Here is an 18550-nt window from a genome sequence, read left to right as displayed (position 1 = left end):
CATTTGTAATCAAGTTTTCTATCAATCTTATAAAAAAGTTAAGAGTATTTCCATACAAATATTAGATTGTAAGTAGTTCCTGGACCAAACAAAGAAAACATGGGCTTATAAATAAATAAGCCGGCATAAGCCCATGTTTTCGTTTTATAATTTCATGAGGTCGTAGTTTTCGTTTTATGATTTCTCTTTCGTTTGATTTTGAATGATCTAAATATTTCACAATCTAAATAAATATTTCTCATTTCATGAGGTCGTAATTTTCGTTTCATGATTTCTCTTTCGTTTGATTTTGAATGATCATGGTTGAAGTTCCTTTCTTATTTTTAAATCGATTTTATTTATGTTTTGGTTACAAAAGGTACAAATTAGGTATTCAAAACCAAAACAAACCAATTTTACTTATGTTTTGGTTACAAAGTAGGTATAAATCAGATATTTTTAAACCGAAGAACCGATTGGGACCCGGATCCGAAAGAACATTGGGTTGTACCGGTTCTTTGAAGATTTACTAACCCCGACCCGAACCCGATAGAATCCGAACCGGTCCCGAAACCAAACTTTTAAATAATCCGAATGGGACTGATTTTGATAAACCCGAAAAACCGAAACCCGATTGGATAAAACCGAAACCCAATTGGGACTCCGAATGCCCACTAATTTTTCCAATCAGAATTATCTAACTTTTTATATGCAACCGTAATTGCCGAGAAATACTTATTCATTTTTAAAAAATCAATCAACGAAAATTATTAATTGATTACTAACATTAATTTGTCTATGCAGACTAATTTATTTTTCAAATTCAACACAATGGTATACATAGATAACATGTCAAGGTTATAGCTTAGTTCATCTCACTTAAACAAAACTTGCGATTTCGGGACGATATTTCAACAACAAAATCGTGTGATACAATTTTAAAAATTTGGATACATAATCTACTTTTCTTTATATACAACTGTAATTGCCGAAAAATACTTAACGATTTTAAAAAATCAATCAATGAAAATTATGAATTGATATCTAAATTAATTTATCCAATCATACTAATCTAACTTTCTTTATATACAACCGTAATTGTCGAAAAATACTTAATGATTTAAAAAAATCAATCAATGAAAATTATGAATTGATATCTAATTTAATTTGTCCAATCAGACTAGTCTAACTTTCTTTATATACAACCTTAATCGCCGAGAAATAATTATTCATTTTTAAAAAATCAATCAACAAAAATTATTAATTGATTACTAACAATAATTTTTCCATGCACACTAATTTATTTTTTCAAATTCAACACAATGTTATACATAGATAACGTGTCAAGGTTATAGTTTAGTTCATATCACTTAAACAAAACTTGCGATTTCGGTACGATATTTCAACAACAAAATCGTATGATATAATTTTAAAACTTTGGATACATAATCTACCTTTCTTTATATACAACTATAATTGCAGAGAAATAATTAATTATTTTTAAAAATCAATCAATGAAAATTATGGATTGATATCTAATTTAATTTGTCCAATCAAACTAATCTAACTTTCTTTATATACAACTGTAATTGCCGAGAATACTTCTTGATTTTAAAAAACCAATCAACAAAAATTATTAATGATTACTAACGTTAATTTGTCCATGTAGACTAATTTTTTTTTCAATTTTAACACAATATTATACGTAGATAACATGTCAAGGTTATAGCTTAATTCATCTCGCTTAAATTATGTAGAATAATATAATTAACAGAATCATGTTACTGATGATTAAATTATGTAGAATAATATAACTAAAACCGACATGTGAACTCGCGAGAAACCGGTCAGACCCATAGTCTAGGCAAAAAGGGAAACCTTGGTTCAAACCTTCGGTAATCAATATTTTCTTAAGTGTTGTTTTTGCTTCGAACGTCCGTCTTTGTAGCTATCCTATCAAGGGCCGCCGTAGAACTAGGACCAAAAGGTTTCCACTAATAGCAGAAAATGAAGCATGCAAAAGAAAGGCAAAATAGACATCTAGTTTGGGTGGGTACGAGATAGAATCAACTGACAAATTAGAGAGGAAACTAGTCTTTAAAAAGTAAATTCTGAAATTGAAGCCCCAATGTCTTTGTTCAAAGACATTATTTTAGTGGTGAAGCTATGTTATTCTTGTAACCACCAAACCAAACAGCTCCTTCTCATCTATAACATATGTTTGTGTTGCCTTTGCTTTGACTTGTCCTTTCTCTCTCCAACTACCCTCCTTCCACCCAAAGTCTAAACCAAAATCTCCAGACCGAACTGACTTATACCGAAATGTACCAAACAGGACCCGGACTATCGGATAATCCAACAATAATATGTTGAACTACCGCTATACTTAACAACATTCCGTGATATAAAAATTATGAGATTCAGTTGCTTGATTCGACTGCTTAATCAGTGGTATTTCTGAGTAAACCGGAAAACCCTGAATAAACCGTAATCTTTTCTTTTTTTTTTGCTAAAATAAACCGTAATCTTTCTACCTGTAACAAACACTCATCTCATTTTCTTCACATGGAACATCAGGTACGATCTGCCACTAATAACCTAAACACAAAGCAAGGTTAGGTACATGAAACAGACCCTTTTGAATAATCATAACACATACATAACAAACGTAAGATCATTTTCCCTCTTGGGACATCCATCTCCTTTCAGACAAAACAAAGAAAAGAGGGAAACAGAGACTTAAACAGAAAGAGAGCAAAAGCAGAACAAAAAACAGAGAGAGAGAGAGAGATGCAGTTGCAAATATCTCCAAGCTTGAGACATGTGACGGTGGTCACAGGAAGGGATTGAGAGAATTCATAAAAGTAAAGGTTGGCTCAAGGAGATTCTCGTATCAAATGATGTTTTATTCTCTACTCTTCTTCACTTTTCTTCTCCGGTTCGTCTTCGTTCTCTCCACCGTTGATACTATAGACGGTGATCCCTCTCCTTGCTCCTCTCTTGGTATGTTTTTCTTGTCCGTTCATTTATTCGTTAGAGTGTAATGGCCGCCGAGCTTAATAAAAATAGCTTATATCCGTAAACATTTCAAGAGAACAGATATAAATTAATTAATCTTATAGTAGCTCTACATGTTTTCAAATTTTTTTTTTTGTGTTTTCATGCATGTTAAAAACAGAATAATTGATTATAAATACATGATTCTCCATGATTAATTTTATCCATCAATTTTAAATTAATATTAATCTAATAAATACATTTACTTTCTTGGAATAGTAAGATTTATCATTTTTTTGTTGACAAAAGTCAAATACTACAATTTATCATTATATGTATACATAAAAAACAAAATTTTAAATAAATATATGGATCTTTTTAGAATGATGGAAGTATTTTAATTATGAGATAATGCCTTTCTGTTTTATTTAACAGCTTGCTTGGGGAAAAGACTAAACCCAAGGCTTTTAGGAAGTATTGAGACTGGTGTAAATTCTCTAACTTCAGTTTTAGACTCTTGAGCATATTCAACTTCACTGTTAATTAATATCTTTTTGGTTATTTATCTAGAATGTACCAGAAGCTATGTACCAAGTTCTTGAACAGCCTTTAAACGAACAAGAGCTAAAAGGAAGATCAGACATACCACAAACACTTCAAGACTTCATGTCAGAAGTCAAAAGAAGCAAATCAGACGCAAGAGAATTTGCACAAAAGCTTAAAGAAATGGTGACATTGATGGAACAGAGAACAAGAACTGCTAAGATCCAAGAGTATCTATACAGACATGTCGCGTCAAGCAGCATACCTAAACAACTTCACTGTTTAGCTCTTAAACTAGCAACGAACATTCAATAAACGCAGCCGCACGTCTCCAGCTTCCAGAAGCAGAGCTAGTCCCAACCTTGGTCGACAACAACTACTTTCACTTTGTCTTGGCTTCAGACAATATTCTTGCAGCCTCGGTTGTGGCTAAGTCGTTGGTTCAAAACTCATTAAGACCTCATAAGATCGTTCTTCACATCATAACGGATAGGAAAACTTATTTCCCAATGCAAGCTTGGTTCTCATTGCATCCTCTGTCTCCAGCAATCATTGAGGTCAAGGCTTTGCACCATTTTGATTGGCTATCTAAAGGGAAAGTTCCGGTTCTTGAAGCCATGGAGAAGGATCAGAGAGTGAGGTCTCAGTTCAGAGGTGGATCATCGGTTATCGCCGCTAGTAAAAGCGAAAACCCTGTTGTCGTGGCTGCCAAGTTACAAGCTCTAAGCCCTAAGTACAACTCCTTGATAATTCACATCCGTATTCATCTACCGGAGGTAAGTTTGATCAGTGTGACTTGTGAAGAATGCTCTGGCCATTTAAGACTTATCAACTTATTTGTTTTTTTTTTTTTGCAGTTGTTTCCGAGCTTAAACAAGGTTGTGTTTCTAGACGATGACATTGTGATACAAACTGATCTTTCACCACTTTGGGACATTGACATGGATGGGAAAGTTAATGGAGCAGTGGAGACATGTAGAGGAGAAGACAAGTTTGTCATGTCAAAGAAGTTCAAGAGTTATCTCAATTTCTCAAACCCCATAATTGCCAGAAACTTTGATCCAGAGGAATGTGCTTGGGCTTATGGGATGAATGTTTTTGACCTAGCTGCTTGGAGGAAGACTAACATAAGCTCCACTTACTATCATTGGCTCGACGAGGTAAAATCAAGAACAACCAACTAGCTAACAAACACTAGTAATCAACTTAACTTTGACAATCTTTCATGTTGCAGAACTTAAAGTCAGACCTGAGTTTGTGGCAGCTAGGAACTTTACCTCCAGGGTTGATAGCTTTCCACGGCCATATCCAGACCATAGATCCGTTTTGGCATATGCTTGGTCTCGGATACCAAGAGAACACAAGCTTCTCTGATGCTGAAAGTGCAGCTGTTGTTCATTTCAATGGAAGAGCTAAGCCTTGGCTTGATATAGCGTTTCTTCATCTACGTCCTCTTTGGGCTAAGTATCTTGATTCCTCTGACAGGTTCATCAAGATCTGTCACATTAGAGCATCATAATAATAATAATCACATATCTAAAACTCAAATCACAAGTTGGCTACCAACCCAAGAGAAGAGATTCACAGATCAACACATGGGAGCAAACCTACAGATCATGTTTTGCTGTCTCTCCTGTTTCAATTTTTTGGACGTTCACAAGACCTATTCTATGTATTAATGTAAGAGCTCATAATGTGAGAGACGATCTGTCAGACTCTGCTTAAATTTACATGTGAATAGATAACATTGCGTCAAGGAATTAGAGTTTACAATGTCATAACATTGTTCCAACAGATAACAGTTATATAAACATAAAACATAGATAAAACAAAAGCTGAGGTTTCTTTTCTCCCCAGTTTAAGCAACAGGTGGACGAAGGACATGATCCTGAGAAGTATCGACAGAAGCAGGAGGCATGAACTGCCACATGGCAACTCCAGTGTAACTGATGAATGGCACCATCTTGTTTCCAGGAGCTTGGCCATGCGGAGAAGAAGCAAAAGCAGTTTTTGGCATCATAGGTGGTGGGGATGGGAAAAAGCTTGGTTGAGGAGGAGCATTCATGGCTTTCAGATGTTGCTCCAGCTTCTCTTTCTCTGTCTTTAGTCTCTGCTTCTCATCTCGCAGCTCGTTCTTCACGGTCTGATCGAGACATCACAAGGACGCTAGTAATAAGTATACAATGATTTTTTATAGGGAGAAAGGAGGATTGCAAGTTGAAGGAACTTCACCTTTAAGTCTTTGATTTTGTCTTGAAGATTTGAATTAGTGTCCTTCAACTTCTTTGCCTCGCCGCGTAGCTGTGTCACCATGCGGACAGCATCGACCAAGATTGCAGCCTTGTCTGTTTTGGGAGGATGTCCAGGTTCCAAAATTACACCCAATTCCATAAACCTGTTATTCATTTTAATGAAGCTGATAAATTTCAATTCCTACAATATGAAAAAGAAGTAAAATACAAAAATTTTAAAAAGATTTACTTGTCATTCGCTGCTTCTCTCTCTACATGCTTTCGAGCCTAGTGGAAGAGAATGATTCACATCTCGCCCTGAGAAAAAAAAAAAGGTAATAACCTTGTCAAGCCAAGAAAGTATTTCAAGGGAGCCAAATAAGTTGACTAGGAGAAGGAAAGCTTTTTAACCTCTTTCTGGAGGCAGGTTCATTGCTGGCTTCTGAATTTCCAGCCGAGCCATCAACTCCCACGACGCTGAACCAACAAGAAAAAAAACATCAACGAAACTGAGTTATAAACTAATAATACAATGCAGAAACACACAACTGCTCACTTCCAAGGAAGAAATATATCAAGAAAGATTGACAATGGTAAAGGTCAAACTAGCCACACTCAGATAGAAGGAAGGCCCTAGAGCTCACTCAGACAAGAAGGAAAGATGTAGTTTTAAGAGAAACCTGGAGTTAGAAGAGACGACGGCGATAGGTTGTTGGTGAAGAGGCCAAGAGAAACTTCCGTAGTCCTCGGCATCGATCAGTTCGCTTATCCAATTACCGTTTTCGTGCGAAACCATCTCCTGATTCGGAAAGAGGGAGCTTTAGCCGAAGCTATTTCTGCTGTTAACTCTTTTTAAAAAATTCGGTTGAGGAAGGAAGGAAGGAAGGAAGAAGAAGAAAAACCGTTGGGAGGAGAGGAGAGGGAGGGAGATGTGGAATCCAGAGATTGCTTTCACGCACACTCTTCCAAGAAGCTTGTGCCTTTTCAACAGCAAGTCTTGCTTCTTTCTCTTTACCAAGAGAATCATTCGCAGCCTAAAGCAGACCATATTGAATAAAATATGAGATAGACATAAGTATTAAACTAAAACTGCTACTTCTTACCAACTTTTCCACTTGTTCCCTGGCAAGTTCTTGTTTATCAGATTCTAAATTCATTCTTAATTCTTCAATTATCATACTCAGCTTCTCTTCCTTGCTTTTCAAGATAACCTGTATCACCAAATTGCAATAATATAAAGTTTAAATTCCAAAACTACGAACTAAGAAATATTCTCAACAACTAAACTCTAACTTGGAAAACGAACCCGTATCAGCACGATGCTTCTCATTCAAATCCAAATCGTTCTTCAACTTCTCTTGCTCAAAGAAAGAGTTTGGATTCTGATATTTGCGGCGTATGGAACTAATAACATGTCAGTTCAAAGAAGGCGCCAATGCGACAAATAATGATTTTTTTTCTTTGAAAAAAATTGTAATGCATAAAGCCATTTTTCAAAAAATTAAAATAAAATTGTAATGCATAAAATGGAAAGGATAAATAAATTTTGTTATTTCTTCCAATACTCCAAAGTAGCATTTACTTGAGCAAATTGAAACAAAATATACTTTTTATTAAGTGTGATTACTATTTTTCTAAATTTATGCCCATAATATTTATATTTAAATATAAAATCGAAGTAACACGAGGGACTAACATTTATTATTAACTTTCTTTTTTTTTAATAAAAGATCTATTATTAACTTCCATGTAGTATTTTTGATTTTATTACAAAACCTTTATATATTTATTATTATTCGTAATGAAAAATGAATATAAAACAACTATTTTCAAGTTACCTTCGTTTTTTTTTCTCTTACATCAGAGAAATTAAATTAAAATAAATAAAGAAAGAAAGGAAAAAACAAATATTTCCAATAATATTAATAACTCAGCGTAGTTATCGCGTGTTTGTGTTCTGGGGAAAAGAATGAGGCACAAACAATTTTGACAAAAGAAAAAAGCTTCCCAAGTTTGAAAGCTAATTTCTTCCTGAAAAAAATTTCGTCGACATTAAAGGTTGAAACTCTCTGGGGACAAGAATTGGTTTGGTTGAGCAGCGCACCAACGACAAATCGCATTTTAGGATCTGGCCCGCAAATCATCATTAAACACCAAACTCTTCTCCTTCCTTTTTGTTGCTGTCTCTTTGTTTTCTCGCAACGTGTGTATTTATTCTAGAATTTCGGATAAAAGTTTCAGCAAAAAAAAAGTGTCTGCATTTCAAAGCTGTAAGAAGAAGCCTTTTGCCTTATGAAATGAGAAGCAACAGATATGCTTGGAATGATTCGAGGAGGAGGAATGTGTAATCAGAATTGGGCTCGTTTGGTTCTCTGCTGGTTGGTTTTGATCTCTGGGTTCTTCTTGGTGATTACCTTGGAAGAGAGTCCAGAGAAAGATGAGACTTTCCTTACCCAATTCATGGCTCCATCTACAGGGCATGTCGATGAACAAATGGTATTTATTTATTTTTTCCTTTTCAAGCTCTTTTGTTTCTTTTTTACATCATTACCTACAGTCATGTCTGATGGGAGTTGTATGTTAGGGTTTAAAATTGTATTTTGGATATGAGAGTTGAAAGACATTTTCTAAAGTTCAGGTTTAGAGACAAAATTGCTTTCTTCTTTTTAGTTAGTACTATGCTTTTCCTTTCAATTTTGTAGCTTATAAAGTTGTTTTGTCTCTTGTGTCTGTTGTACAATATTGTACAGGTAGAAACATTATGGGCACATCGTTGCTGGCAAGATCCAGATTGTGTGAAGGAAACTGTTGCATTATTCAACTTATGTTTCCCAGGATCAAAGGATAATAACTTGGAGCTATTTGGTTCCACCCCTTCCCATCTGAAACAAACTCTTCTTGTTTGTATCCAAAAACAAGGAGATCTGAATGCTCATAACCTCAAGCTCTTACCATCTCTCCTTGATAATGCTCCCAGGAGAAATCTAGCTTCTTCTACACATGTCTCTTCCCCTCCTCATGCTAAGAAAAGCGCTTCATCTGCAAAAGGAAAAGAGGACCATCAGAAGACAATCATCATCGCGGTTGTCACCACTGCTGTTTCCACCTTATTGCTAGCTGCGTGCCTCTTCTTGTGCTGTACTAAGGTTTGTGGAAAGGGTTCAGGAAGCAGGATCAATGATGAACGTCCTCTTCTTAGTTTAAGCAGTAACGAGTACTCTCTTGGTAATACAACATACTACTCTCCTCTTTCTAATCTATTAACAACATATTAAACAAATACTCTTTTAATATGCTTTTTCAGGCTCCTCTAACAACTATGGTGGTTCTGGCAAAGGTCATCAGTCTTTCAATGAAAACAACTCTGACAATTTTGTTACCTTAGAGGAAAGGATGTCCCAAGACGGAATGTTTAATACTACCATCACCAGTCATGGCATTCCACCGTTGAAGGCTCCACCTGGAAGGAAATCTTCTAAAATTTCATGGAAGCCTCCTTCTGGTAGAGTGGAGCCACTTTCACATGAACCACCCAAGTTTCTCAAGGCATCCTCTTCAAAAAAGTCTTCTCCTGCTTCTGCTGCTTCTCCACCGCCACCGCCCATGCCGTCTTCTGGCGGTCCTTCAAGACCACCTCCTCCAGCTCCTCCACCTGGTCCTGGTGGTGGTCCTAAGCCACCTCCTCCTCCTGGACCAAAAGGACCACGTCCACCTCCACCGATTGGCAAGAAAGCTCCTCCAGCGTCTCCTGGGCCAGCGAGTTCAGGAGATGATGATGCTCCCAAAACAAAGCTGAAGCCGTTTTTCTGGGATAAAGTGCAAGCAAACCCTGAACAGTCTATGGTTTGGAATGATATAAGATCAGGATCTTTCCAGTAAGTCATGGGCCTTTGGAGTTATTTGCTTTTTAAAAAATCCTTTTGAAGTTTAATTATTTATTTTCTTATGCTTTTTCTCAGGTTCAATGAGGAGATGATAGAGTCGTTATTTGGATATGCAGCTGCAGACAAGAACAAAAACGACAAGAAAGGAGGCTCCGGACAAGCTGCTTTACCTCAGTTTATTCAGATTCTTGAACCAAAGAAAGGACAGAACCTATCTATTCTCTTGCGTGCTTTGAACGCAACAACTGAAGAAGTGTGTGATGCACTTCTTGAAGGTATAAAACCTTATAAAGTTTAGGCTGCATCATTCTCCTATGCGTTTCTCTTAACACAATCTTGGTTGAATCAGGAAATGAGCTTCCTGTAGAATTCATTCAGACTCTATTAAAGATGGCACCAACACCAGAAGAAGAGCTAAAGCTCAGATTATACTCTGGCGAAATAGCTCAGCTGGGAACAGCTGAACGGTTCCTGAAAGCTGTAGTTGATATCCCTTTCGCTTTCAAACGTCTAGAGGCACTTCTCTTCATGTGTACACTCTATGAAGAGATGGCCTTTGTCAAAGAATCGTTTCAGACGCTAGAGGTAGTCCCTTTCCTAATCTTTTACCAAAAGCTATGTTCTGTTTTAGTCTTTCTCAATAATCTTTCTTCTCTCTTTGGTGAAAGGTTGCTTGTCAAGAACTTAGGGGAAGCAGGCTGTTCCTGAAGCTCCTAGAGGCGGTTCTCAAGACCGGAAACCGAATGAACGACGGCACATTCAGAGGCGCTGCTCAAGCCTTCAAGCTAGACACTCTCCTGAAGCTAGCAGACGTGAAGGGAACCGATGGGAAGACGACTCTCCTCCACTTCGTCGTCCAAGAGATCATAAGAACCGAAGGAAGGAGAGCCGCGCGCACCATCAGAGAGAGCCAGAGCTTCTCCAGCGTCAAAACAGAGGATCTAATGGCAGAGGAAACAACCGAGGAGATGGAAGAGAACTACCGCGGCCTCGGGCTTCAGAAAGTCTCTGGCCTCAGCAGCGAGCTCGAGCACGTGAAGAAGTCTGCGAACGTGGACGCTGATAGCTTGACAGGGACTGTCCTCAAGATGGGACACTCGCTGACCAAAGCTAGAGAGTTTGTGAACTCTGAGATGAAGAGCTCTGAGGAGGAGAGCGGGTTCCGTGAGGCGCTTGAGGATTTTATACAGAACGCTGAAGGAGGCATTATGGAGATTCTCGAGGAAGAGAAGAGGATCATGGCGTTGGTGAAGAGCACTGGGGACTACTTCCATGGGAAGGCAGGGAAGGATGAAGGGCTGCGTTTGTTTGTGATCGTGCGTGATTTCTTGATAATCTTAGATAAGTCTTGTAAAGAGGTGAGGGAGGCGAAAGGGAAGCAGGTGAAGATGGCGAGGAAACAGGGTTCAACGGCTTCGTCAGTAGCTTCTGAGATTCCGAGAGCGCCTTCGTTAGATCCTAGAGAGAAGCTGTTTCCTGCTATTACGGAGAGGCGTGTGGATCAGTCTAGTTCAGATTCAGACTAAAAGAAAAGTATAGTAATCTTTGGGGTTTTGTTACTTGTGTTAGGAGATGCGGTTTTTGCTGAGAGCTTCTGATGGTGTTTAACTTGCAGAGATGTCAGATCAGGTTTTGAGGTAAATATAGCTGCAGGGAGTTGTTGACTTCGGTTCTACTGACATTCTTAGCCTTAGTTTTTAGAAACACACGTTTTCCATTTATTTTTGTCTTGAATCTTGTTGGAAATGGAAGAGTAATCCTTGTGTGTTTGTTTGCTTTTGTACCATTACTAGCAATTACATTATATGTTCATTTCGAACTGAAACCTAATTAATTTAATTTTTTTAAAGGGTACAAAGTTCTTTGTTGCAGAAAGAGACTGTGATTTCAATGATTTTTTAAAAATAAAACTGAATATAGTATGCCTTGTTTTTTATTTGATCAAAGAAGTAAACACAAAGAGATTTACGGTAAATCCTTGTGTTATTTTATTAGAATAAATCATTTAGCTAAGAGTATTTTCAATATATTACTCTATTTTTTGTTCTAAAATAGTGCAACACCAAAATGGAATTGGATTTTGTATAATGTATTATTCAATTTGTACTCCAAAAATAAATATTCTAAAATAATTGCTCTTTTATTTAATTAATAATTATTAGTAATATCTTCGACTTATAAAAATTATCAATTAATCTGTGACAAAACTTTCAAAAAAATATAATTTATTTAAATTAAATATTTATTATTAAAAATAAAATAATCATAAGTATATAAGATAACCTATTTTGGTTCAATAATGACCATTAGAATTTTTTTTCCACAAATGGTTAATTAATGCATTTTATAAATATTATATTTAACTTTTTATAAATTAAGCAAGGAATATTTAAAATCGGTCATTTTTATCGTTTAGATAATACTTCACCCATCTTAACGGTTCCAGAAATGATTTACTTATATTTTTTATATTTATTTTTGGTGTATTTATTATTAGTTTATGCATCTTTATTTAAAATTATTATATAATCTCTTATGAAAATTTTGTGATTAGCTGTTTAAATTTAATTTTTTGTTACATCGAATATATAAATGTTAATAGAATCATATGAGTATAGAACGTCTCAATAATAAATATTTATATTAAAATATACTATAAATCTGTATCCATATTATTGAAATTTAATTATATACTAATAAAATAAATAAAAATGAGTGTTTTGATTTATTTACCAAAAAAATATTTATACAATTATCTTAGAAGTGAATTTGTTTATGGGTCATACTATCTGTAGTTTTAGCTAATTTTACTTATTTTTCATATTCTCCATAAATAATTTTATTAATTTAGTTGCTAATTTATCATTATTTTCTTTAAATAATTTTAATGATTTATCTGATAATTTTAAATAAAAATAATTAAAAAGTTTAATGATAATATCAAATTTATATTACATCTACTTGAGTAATATTAAAATATTATATATGTATTCATAAAATTGCATAAAAAAACCTCGAAAGTGTCATTTACTCATACTTTAAATCTTGAAGTGTTTTCACTAACACCTTTAACCTCGGAAGTAACATTTGTGTCATAAAAAATCTTCCAACTAAAAAGTTGACCTGTTTAACAGGTAAAAATGTGATTTGTCAAAAAAAAAATTAAAAAAGATTATTTAATTCATAAAATAAATAAAAATTAAAGAAAAATATAAAATTAAATAAAAATTCATAAAATTAAAAAAAAAATCAGAAATTAAATAAATATTCAGAAATTTAAATAAAAATTCAAAAAAATAAATTAAATTCCGAAATTAAATTAAAATTCATAAAATTAATAAATAATTCAAAAATTAAATAAAAATTCATAAAAATAAAATAAAATTTCGAAATAAATAAATAAAAATTCATACAATTAAATTGAAATTCATAAAATTAAATAAAATTCAAAAATTAGTAAAAACATAAAAATCAAATAAAATTCAGAAAATTAAAAAATTAAAAAATAATCATAAAATTAAATAAATATCAGAAGTTAAATAAAGTTTCAAATAAATAAATAAATAAAATTAAATCAAAAGACATAAATTAAATAACAGATCATAAAATTAATTAAAAATTCATGAATTTCACAAATAACAATATTTTTAACAACCATCAAATTGGCATTTTAATCGTGAAAATCGCATAATGGTTGTATTACACTAACTTTTAAACGATTAAAATGTCAATTTAATGGTTGTTAAAAACATTGTTATTTGGGAAATTCATGAATTTTATTTAATTTTATGATCTTTTATTTAATTTCTGTCTTTTGGTTTAATATTAGTTATTTATTTATTTGAAAATTTATTTAACTTCTGATATTTAGTTAGTTTTATGATTATTTTTTAATTTTCTGAATTTTATTTTCTTTTTATGTTTTTACTATTTTTGAATTTATATTTAATTTTATGAATTTATATTTAATTTTATTAATTTTCTTTAATTTTCTGAATTTCTATTTGATTTTCTGATTTTTTGAATTTTTATTTAATTTTCTGAATTTTTATTTCAGTTTTATTTCATTTTCTGATTTTTTTTAATTTTTATTTATTTTATGAATTAAATAAATATTTTTTGAACACAACCCGACATATCACATTTTTACCTATTAAACATGTCAATTTTTTAGTTTGGAGGTTTTATATGACACAAATGTCACTTTCGAAGTTGAAAATGTTAGTGAAAAAACTTCAAGGTTTAAAGTGTGAGTAAGCGACATTTTTGAGGGTTTTTTATGCGACTTTCCCCATACATATATATATATATATAGCTCTATGTGACGTTAAGGCGAATAGAGCTCTACTGGAAACATCGATCTTACAATGGCGGGAGAATTTTCTCCATCTATACTTCATTATTTCCTCCAACCCCTCTGGAGAAGATTGAGAAGAGCTCTGGATCAGCTTGAAATTAACAGAATCACATTGATCCACAAAGAGTGTAATATGGTGGCTTCGTCAATCGCTACTAGTGCCTTGCAAGTTCAGTGGCAATAATCTTATGTGGCAACTAATGGGCCTACTTGGCTGCAACCTCTTATCAGGAAGGAAACAGCAAGTACTGCCTAAAGACTTTGCTATGAAGTATCTCGGAGCTCATGGAAGCCACCGAGCAAGAAGATTTTGAATCTTTATCCCTATGTGTTTGGGGTTCGATGCCTATTGGTATCTTATGTTATTTTGCTCTGTTATGTTTTCAATTCTTCCTCAACTTTGGTTGTTGGTTCCAGAAGTTTATTCAATGACAAAAAAAATTAGAATGTATAATCTATATTTTAAAATAAATTTGTTAGAACAATCAAAATCATTCATTATGATAATTTCTGAAAAAAATTTAAAAAGTTCAAAAATATTTATAGTATTTACAGTATTATTTTCAAAGTGATTTTTCGCTCTATGTTAAAAATTAGAGCATTTAAAATCTTTGTAACCCTTATTAATAAACAGTTATATTGGATTTTTAATAGATAATTACCCTTAAATTAAAAATAAATTTCATTAGTTTGATAATCATCATTATCTAAAAAAATTCTATAATAGTTTAAAAATAAATAAATCCATGTATATTGTTTTATGTATATATGAATTTATAAAGTTTATTTATGTAATAAAAATATTTTATTGAATTAAACTTTATATATAAAAACTAATATTTAATTAATTAATAAATATTTTAATAGCATGTTTAATTTATTCTAATGGTTTTTAAATTGATAATGTATCTATTTATATATTTTTTGAAAAACTTTAAGGATTCAGTTTGAGTTATAAGATTTTACTAGAACTTGGTCCGTCATCCCGAACAGGTGTTTGATTTAACTTGTGTTCAACGTAAACTCATAAATAGCTGGTTTTATAAAAAAAATCTCATGTATATTTTATATTTTTCAGTTTACATATATAATATACTATTTTATGATATAGATGTTTGGTAACAATTTCTTATTTGTAGATAATATTACATTAAAAAGTTGTAACTTGTTGCAGTTTGATGTAATTGTACTATTCATATATTAACATGTTATTTTTTTTTTTTTTTTTTTAAAATGAAATAACATACTAAATATTTTAATTATTTGCATTATTTTTCTATGAATTTATTATTAATATTATGATATAGTATTTTGTTTTCTTGAAAATTGAACTCTCAATTATATTTGACTAAACTAAAGTTAATAGTATTTTTATGTAATTGTACTATTCATATATTAACATGTTATTTTTATTTTATTTTAAAATGAAATAACATACTAAATATTTAAATTATTTGCATTAGTTTTCTATGAATTTATTATTAATATTATGATATAGTATTTTGTTTTCTTGAAAATTGAACTGTCGATTATATTTGACTAAACTAAAGCTAATAATATATTTAAAAGTTGCTTTATATAGTATATACTATATATTTCAGTTTGTGTTTTTTTATTTTCACCACAAAAAAATAACAACTTTATAATTAATTAATTTTAAATGCAGTCGCAGAATCTGTAAATAATACGAAATACAAAAAGTAAGTACTTAATTCATTATAAAAGCAATAGCTAAATGTGTAAATAAAAAGAAGTACTAATCTATTATCCATGTTTTTAAATAGATCTTATTTATATTATTATCCATGTTTATAAATAGTATCAAAAAGTAATTCAGTTTTAATAAGAAAAATATATGTTAATGTGAAAACCAAAACTTGTCATTAATTTGGTGAGATATCTTTAAGTTGATTTGATTGATTTTAGGTTTGGAAATATTTTAGTAAACTTTAAGGATTTTGTTTAAGTTATACTCCCTCCGTTTCTTAAAGAGTGTCGTTGTAACATTTTTCACACAGATTAAGAAAGTTGTTGAAATATATGTAAGTTGTAATTAATTATATCTCTTTGACCAATAGTATTTTAGATAAATAAAATTATTTATAAAATCAATGCAGTTTGCAATTAATTTTCAGCTGAAAGTTAGTATAATTTACATTGGAATTGTAAAGTGACATTCTTTGTGTAACAAGAAAATAAGCTCAAAATGACACTTATTATAAAACAGAGGGAGTAAGATTTTTTGTTAATGTAAAAACCACAAAATGGTCATTAGTTTGGTGAGAAATTTCTTTATAATAAAGTTTTAAAGTTTTAAAAGTATTAAGTGTGGTACGTGATCGGTCTCTTTCTCGGAAACAAATAAAAAGGAAAGGAAAAAACAAAACATAAATCATGGATCAACTAAGGGCCTGACTGGTGTAACCGCAGCGGTTGCGGTTGCGGTTGTGGGAGTTTGCGGGTGCGGGTGGTTGCGGTTTTAAGCATTTTTTAGAGATTTGTACGATTGGTACAACTGTTAGAAATTGTTGCGTTTGCGAGACTTTTATGACTGGTAAACTACCAAACGCAACATCTGTTAAATAATAAATTAACAATATTTACATTTTATGTAATTATAAAAATATTAAAAATCATAATAATATGATAAATATAAAAATTATATTTATAGAATCATATTCTTAAATTTTAAAAATTTATAGAAAATATTTTGGTTTTAAATTTTTATAATATAAATTGAAATATAATATGAATACATTTTATAATTTCTATTATTTCAATTTAAAATTTTTATTCGATATTTTTAATATTATTTTTATTTATTCTATTTTTTTAAAAAAAAATTTACCCTCCCGCAACCGCCCGCAACCGCAAACGCTAGCTGGAACCAGCTTTTGATTTTAAGAGGTTCGGAGCGGTTTGAAGCGATTTGTAGCGTTTTCTGTGATTGTTTCGAAACGCCAACAACCGCTATAAACCGCAAAAGCTGTGTTTGCGGGTGATAGCGGGAAAACCAATCAGCCTCTAAGTCTTCTTGGGATTATACTTTTGGTAATTTCTCCTCCATAGTGTCTGAAAATAGGGCCGCACACTTTTTGGTTACTATTATAGTGAGTTTTTTTTTTTTTTATAGTGAGTTTTTTTTATTGATAAATTTTAGAAGATGTTGAAATACTTTATACTATGAATAAACTAAGGTACAGTAGGAAAAACTGTCCTACTCGACTTTTAGTTATTATTATTATAGTGAGATTTTTTTTTTGATAAATTTTAGAAGACGTTGAAATACTTTATACAATGAAGAAATTAAGGTAGGAAAAGACTATCCCACTCGTCAAAAAATCTCTAGTGCCTATTGGGCAAGAAGAAACTCTTGCACACATATAACATAAAAAATTTCAAGGTAATTTTCTAAATCTAAAGATATACATAAATCTTTGTTACTATGTTTTCGATAGATAGTGGGGTCCGCCTTACGGTAGTCCAAATGCGTCTTCTGATTTGCTCTATTAAGGGCTTGTAGTCCTGAGCTCCAATTCGCTTAGTCAGTAATGGTAGACCGAGATATCTAACTGCCAACTGGTAACTCATCTTCAAACTGATATTGCGTTTGCACTGCTTGTATGGTAGATTGTTTTGATTTCTCCATACTGATTTTTAATCCAGATACCTTTGTTACTATGCTTTCGATAGATCAAATTTTTTCCATTAGTGAAGACTAGAATATCATTAGCAAAATTCAAGTGAGTGAGCTCAAGATTCTTACAAGTTACAACTTACAACCATACAAAAACATATATTACATTTACATACCTAAAAACATAAAATGTGCACAAATCAATATGATTCGGTGAAGAAATCAGATAACAGGACAAGAATTATTTAATAGATGGATTATTGAAAAAGTCAATAAACTCATCCTCCGAAAGGTTACGTCTTTGAACCGCAGTAAGCATTTCGATGGTCCCGTGTAAATTAATTTCTTTTCATCTTAGCGGGGCCCACAGTTTGATGTCAAATTTAGTAAGTTACATGGAAGTTTCATCGGACGTTCTCGTTTCAGAATTTGAATCGGAATCAGAAACCTTGTGAAAATTTGTGTAATTTCGTTTCTCAAACGCTTCTAAAATATTTTCTTTAATAACACGTTAGAAATTTACAATTTCGTTTTAGAATCACGCTTCTATTTCTAAAGACACAATGTTATAAATCAATAAAAATAAAAAATTATAGTTTTTAATTTATATAAAATTTAAAATTTAATAGTAATAAAGTAGAGAGAATATAAATATAAAAATATTAAAACTAATACTATAAAACATGATTTCTTTATGTATTAAGACTTTTATTAAAGATATAGCATATATTCAAATGTATTGTGTCAATTATTTATAAAGTACTAAAATAATTAATATAATAATTTATATCAAACTTATTTTATGTGTATTTTCACAGTTTTAATATGAATCATTTCAAAATTATTACAAATAAATGAATTATTTATTTTAAATTTCAATCATATAATATTTAGTCCTAGTTTTATAACATTTTCTTTTATA

At 31.9% G+C, this 18550-nt stretch overlaps 2 protein-coding genes and 1 pseudogene across 2 annotated transcripts; 2 read left to right on the top strand and 1 right to left on the bottom strand.

The window, feature by feature from the left end:
- Nucleotides 1-2620: 2620 nt before the first annotated feature.
- Nucleotides 2621-5049, top strand: LOC130509178 (probable galacturonosyltransferase 12; annotated as a pseudogene).
- Nucleotides 5050-5245: 196 nt separating this feature from the next.
- On the bottom strand, nucleotides 5246-6239 carry LOC108845786 (transcription factor ILR3-like). The gene is made up of 4 exons (XM_057004900.1): nucleotides 6162-6239; nucleotides 6001-6068; nucleotides 5752-5914; nucleotides 5246-5662 (listed from the first exon to the last, which is right to left on the bottom strand). The coding sequence occupies exons 3-4, from the start codon at nucleotides 5908-5910 to the stop codon at nucleotides 5378-5380; spliced, it is 444 nt and encodes a 147-aa protein (XP_056860880.1). The 5' UTR covers nucleotides 5911-5914; nucleotides 6001-6068; nucleotides 6162-6239; the 3' UTR covers nucleotides 5246-5377.
- A 1486-nt stretch (nucleotides 6240-7725) lies between these two features.
- LOC130509618 (formin-like protein 5) lies at nucleotides 7726-11458 on the top strand. Its single transcript, XM_057005775.1, has 6 exons — nucleotides 7726-8246; nucleotides 8501-8975; nucleotides 9055-9625; nucleotides 9710-9909; nucleotides 9984-10219; nucleotides 10303-11458. The coding sequence occupies exons 1-6, from the start codon at nucleotides 8064-8066 to the stop codon at nucleotides 11158-11160; spliced, it is 2523 nt and encodes an 840-aa protein (XP_056861755.1). The 5' UTR covers nucleotides 7726-8063; the 3' UTR covers nucleotides 11161-11458.
- Nucleotides 11459-18550: the final 7092 nt, after the last annotated feature.

This window comes from Raphanus sativus, chromosome 3, assembly GCF_000801105.2.
Source record: "Raphanus sativus cultivar WK10039 chromosome 3, ASM80110v3, whole genome shotgun sequence".
Lineage (NCBI taxonomy): Eukaryota > Viridiplantae > Streptophyta > Magnoliopsida > Brassicales > Brassicaceae > Raphanus > Raphanus sativus.
This window is presented reverse-complemented; position numbering and strand designations above follow the sequence as displayed.

Excerpts from the sequence above, each read along its gene's own strand:
- LOC108845786 (XM_057004900.1), bottom strand. The coding sequence starts at position 5,910 with ATGGAATTGGGTGTAATTTTGGAACCTGGACATCCTCCCAAAACAGAC. Across the intron at positions 5,663-5,751 it reads ACAAAATCAAAGACTTAAAG|ACCGTGAAGAACGAGCTGCG; the intron begins GTGAAGTTCCTT and ends TGTCTCGATCAG.
- LOC130509618 (XM_057005775.1), top strand. The coding sequence starts at position 8,064 with ATGCTTGGAATGATTCGAGGAGGAGGAATGTGTAATCAGAATTGGGCT. Across the intron at positions 8,247-8,500 it reads GGCATGTCGATGAACAAATG|GTAGAAACATTATGGGCACA; the intron begins GTATTTATTTAT and ends AATATTGTACAG. Across the intron at positions 9,910-9,983 it reads GTGTGATGCACTTCTTGAAG|GAAATGAGCTTCCTGTAGAA; the intron begins GTATAAAACCTT and ends TGGTTGAATCAG.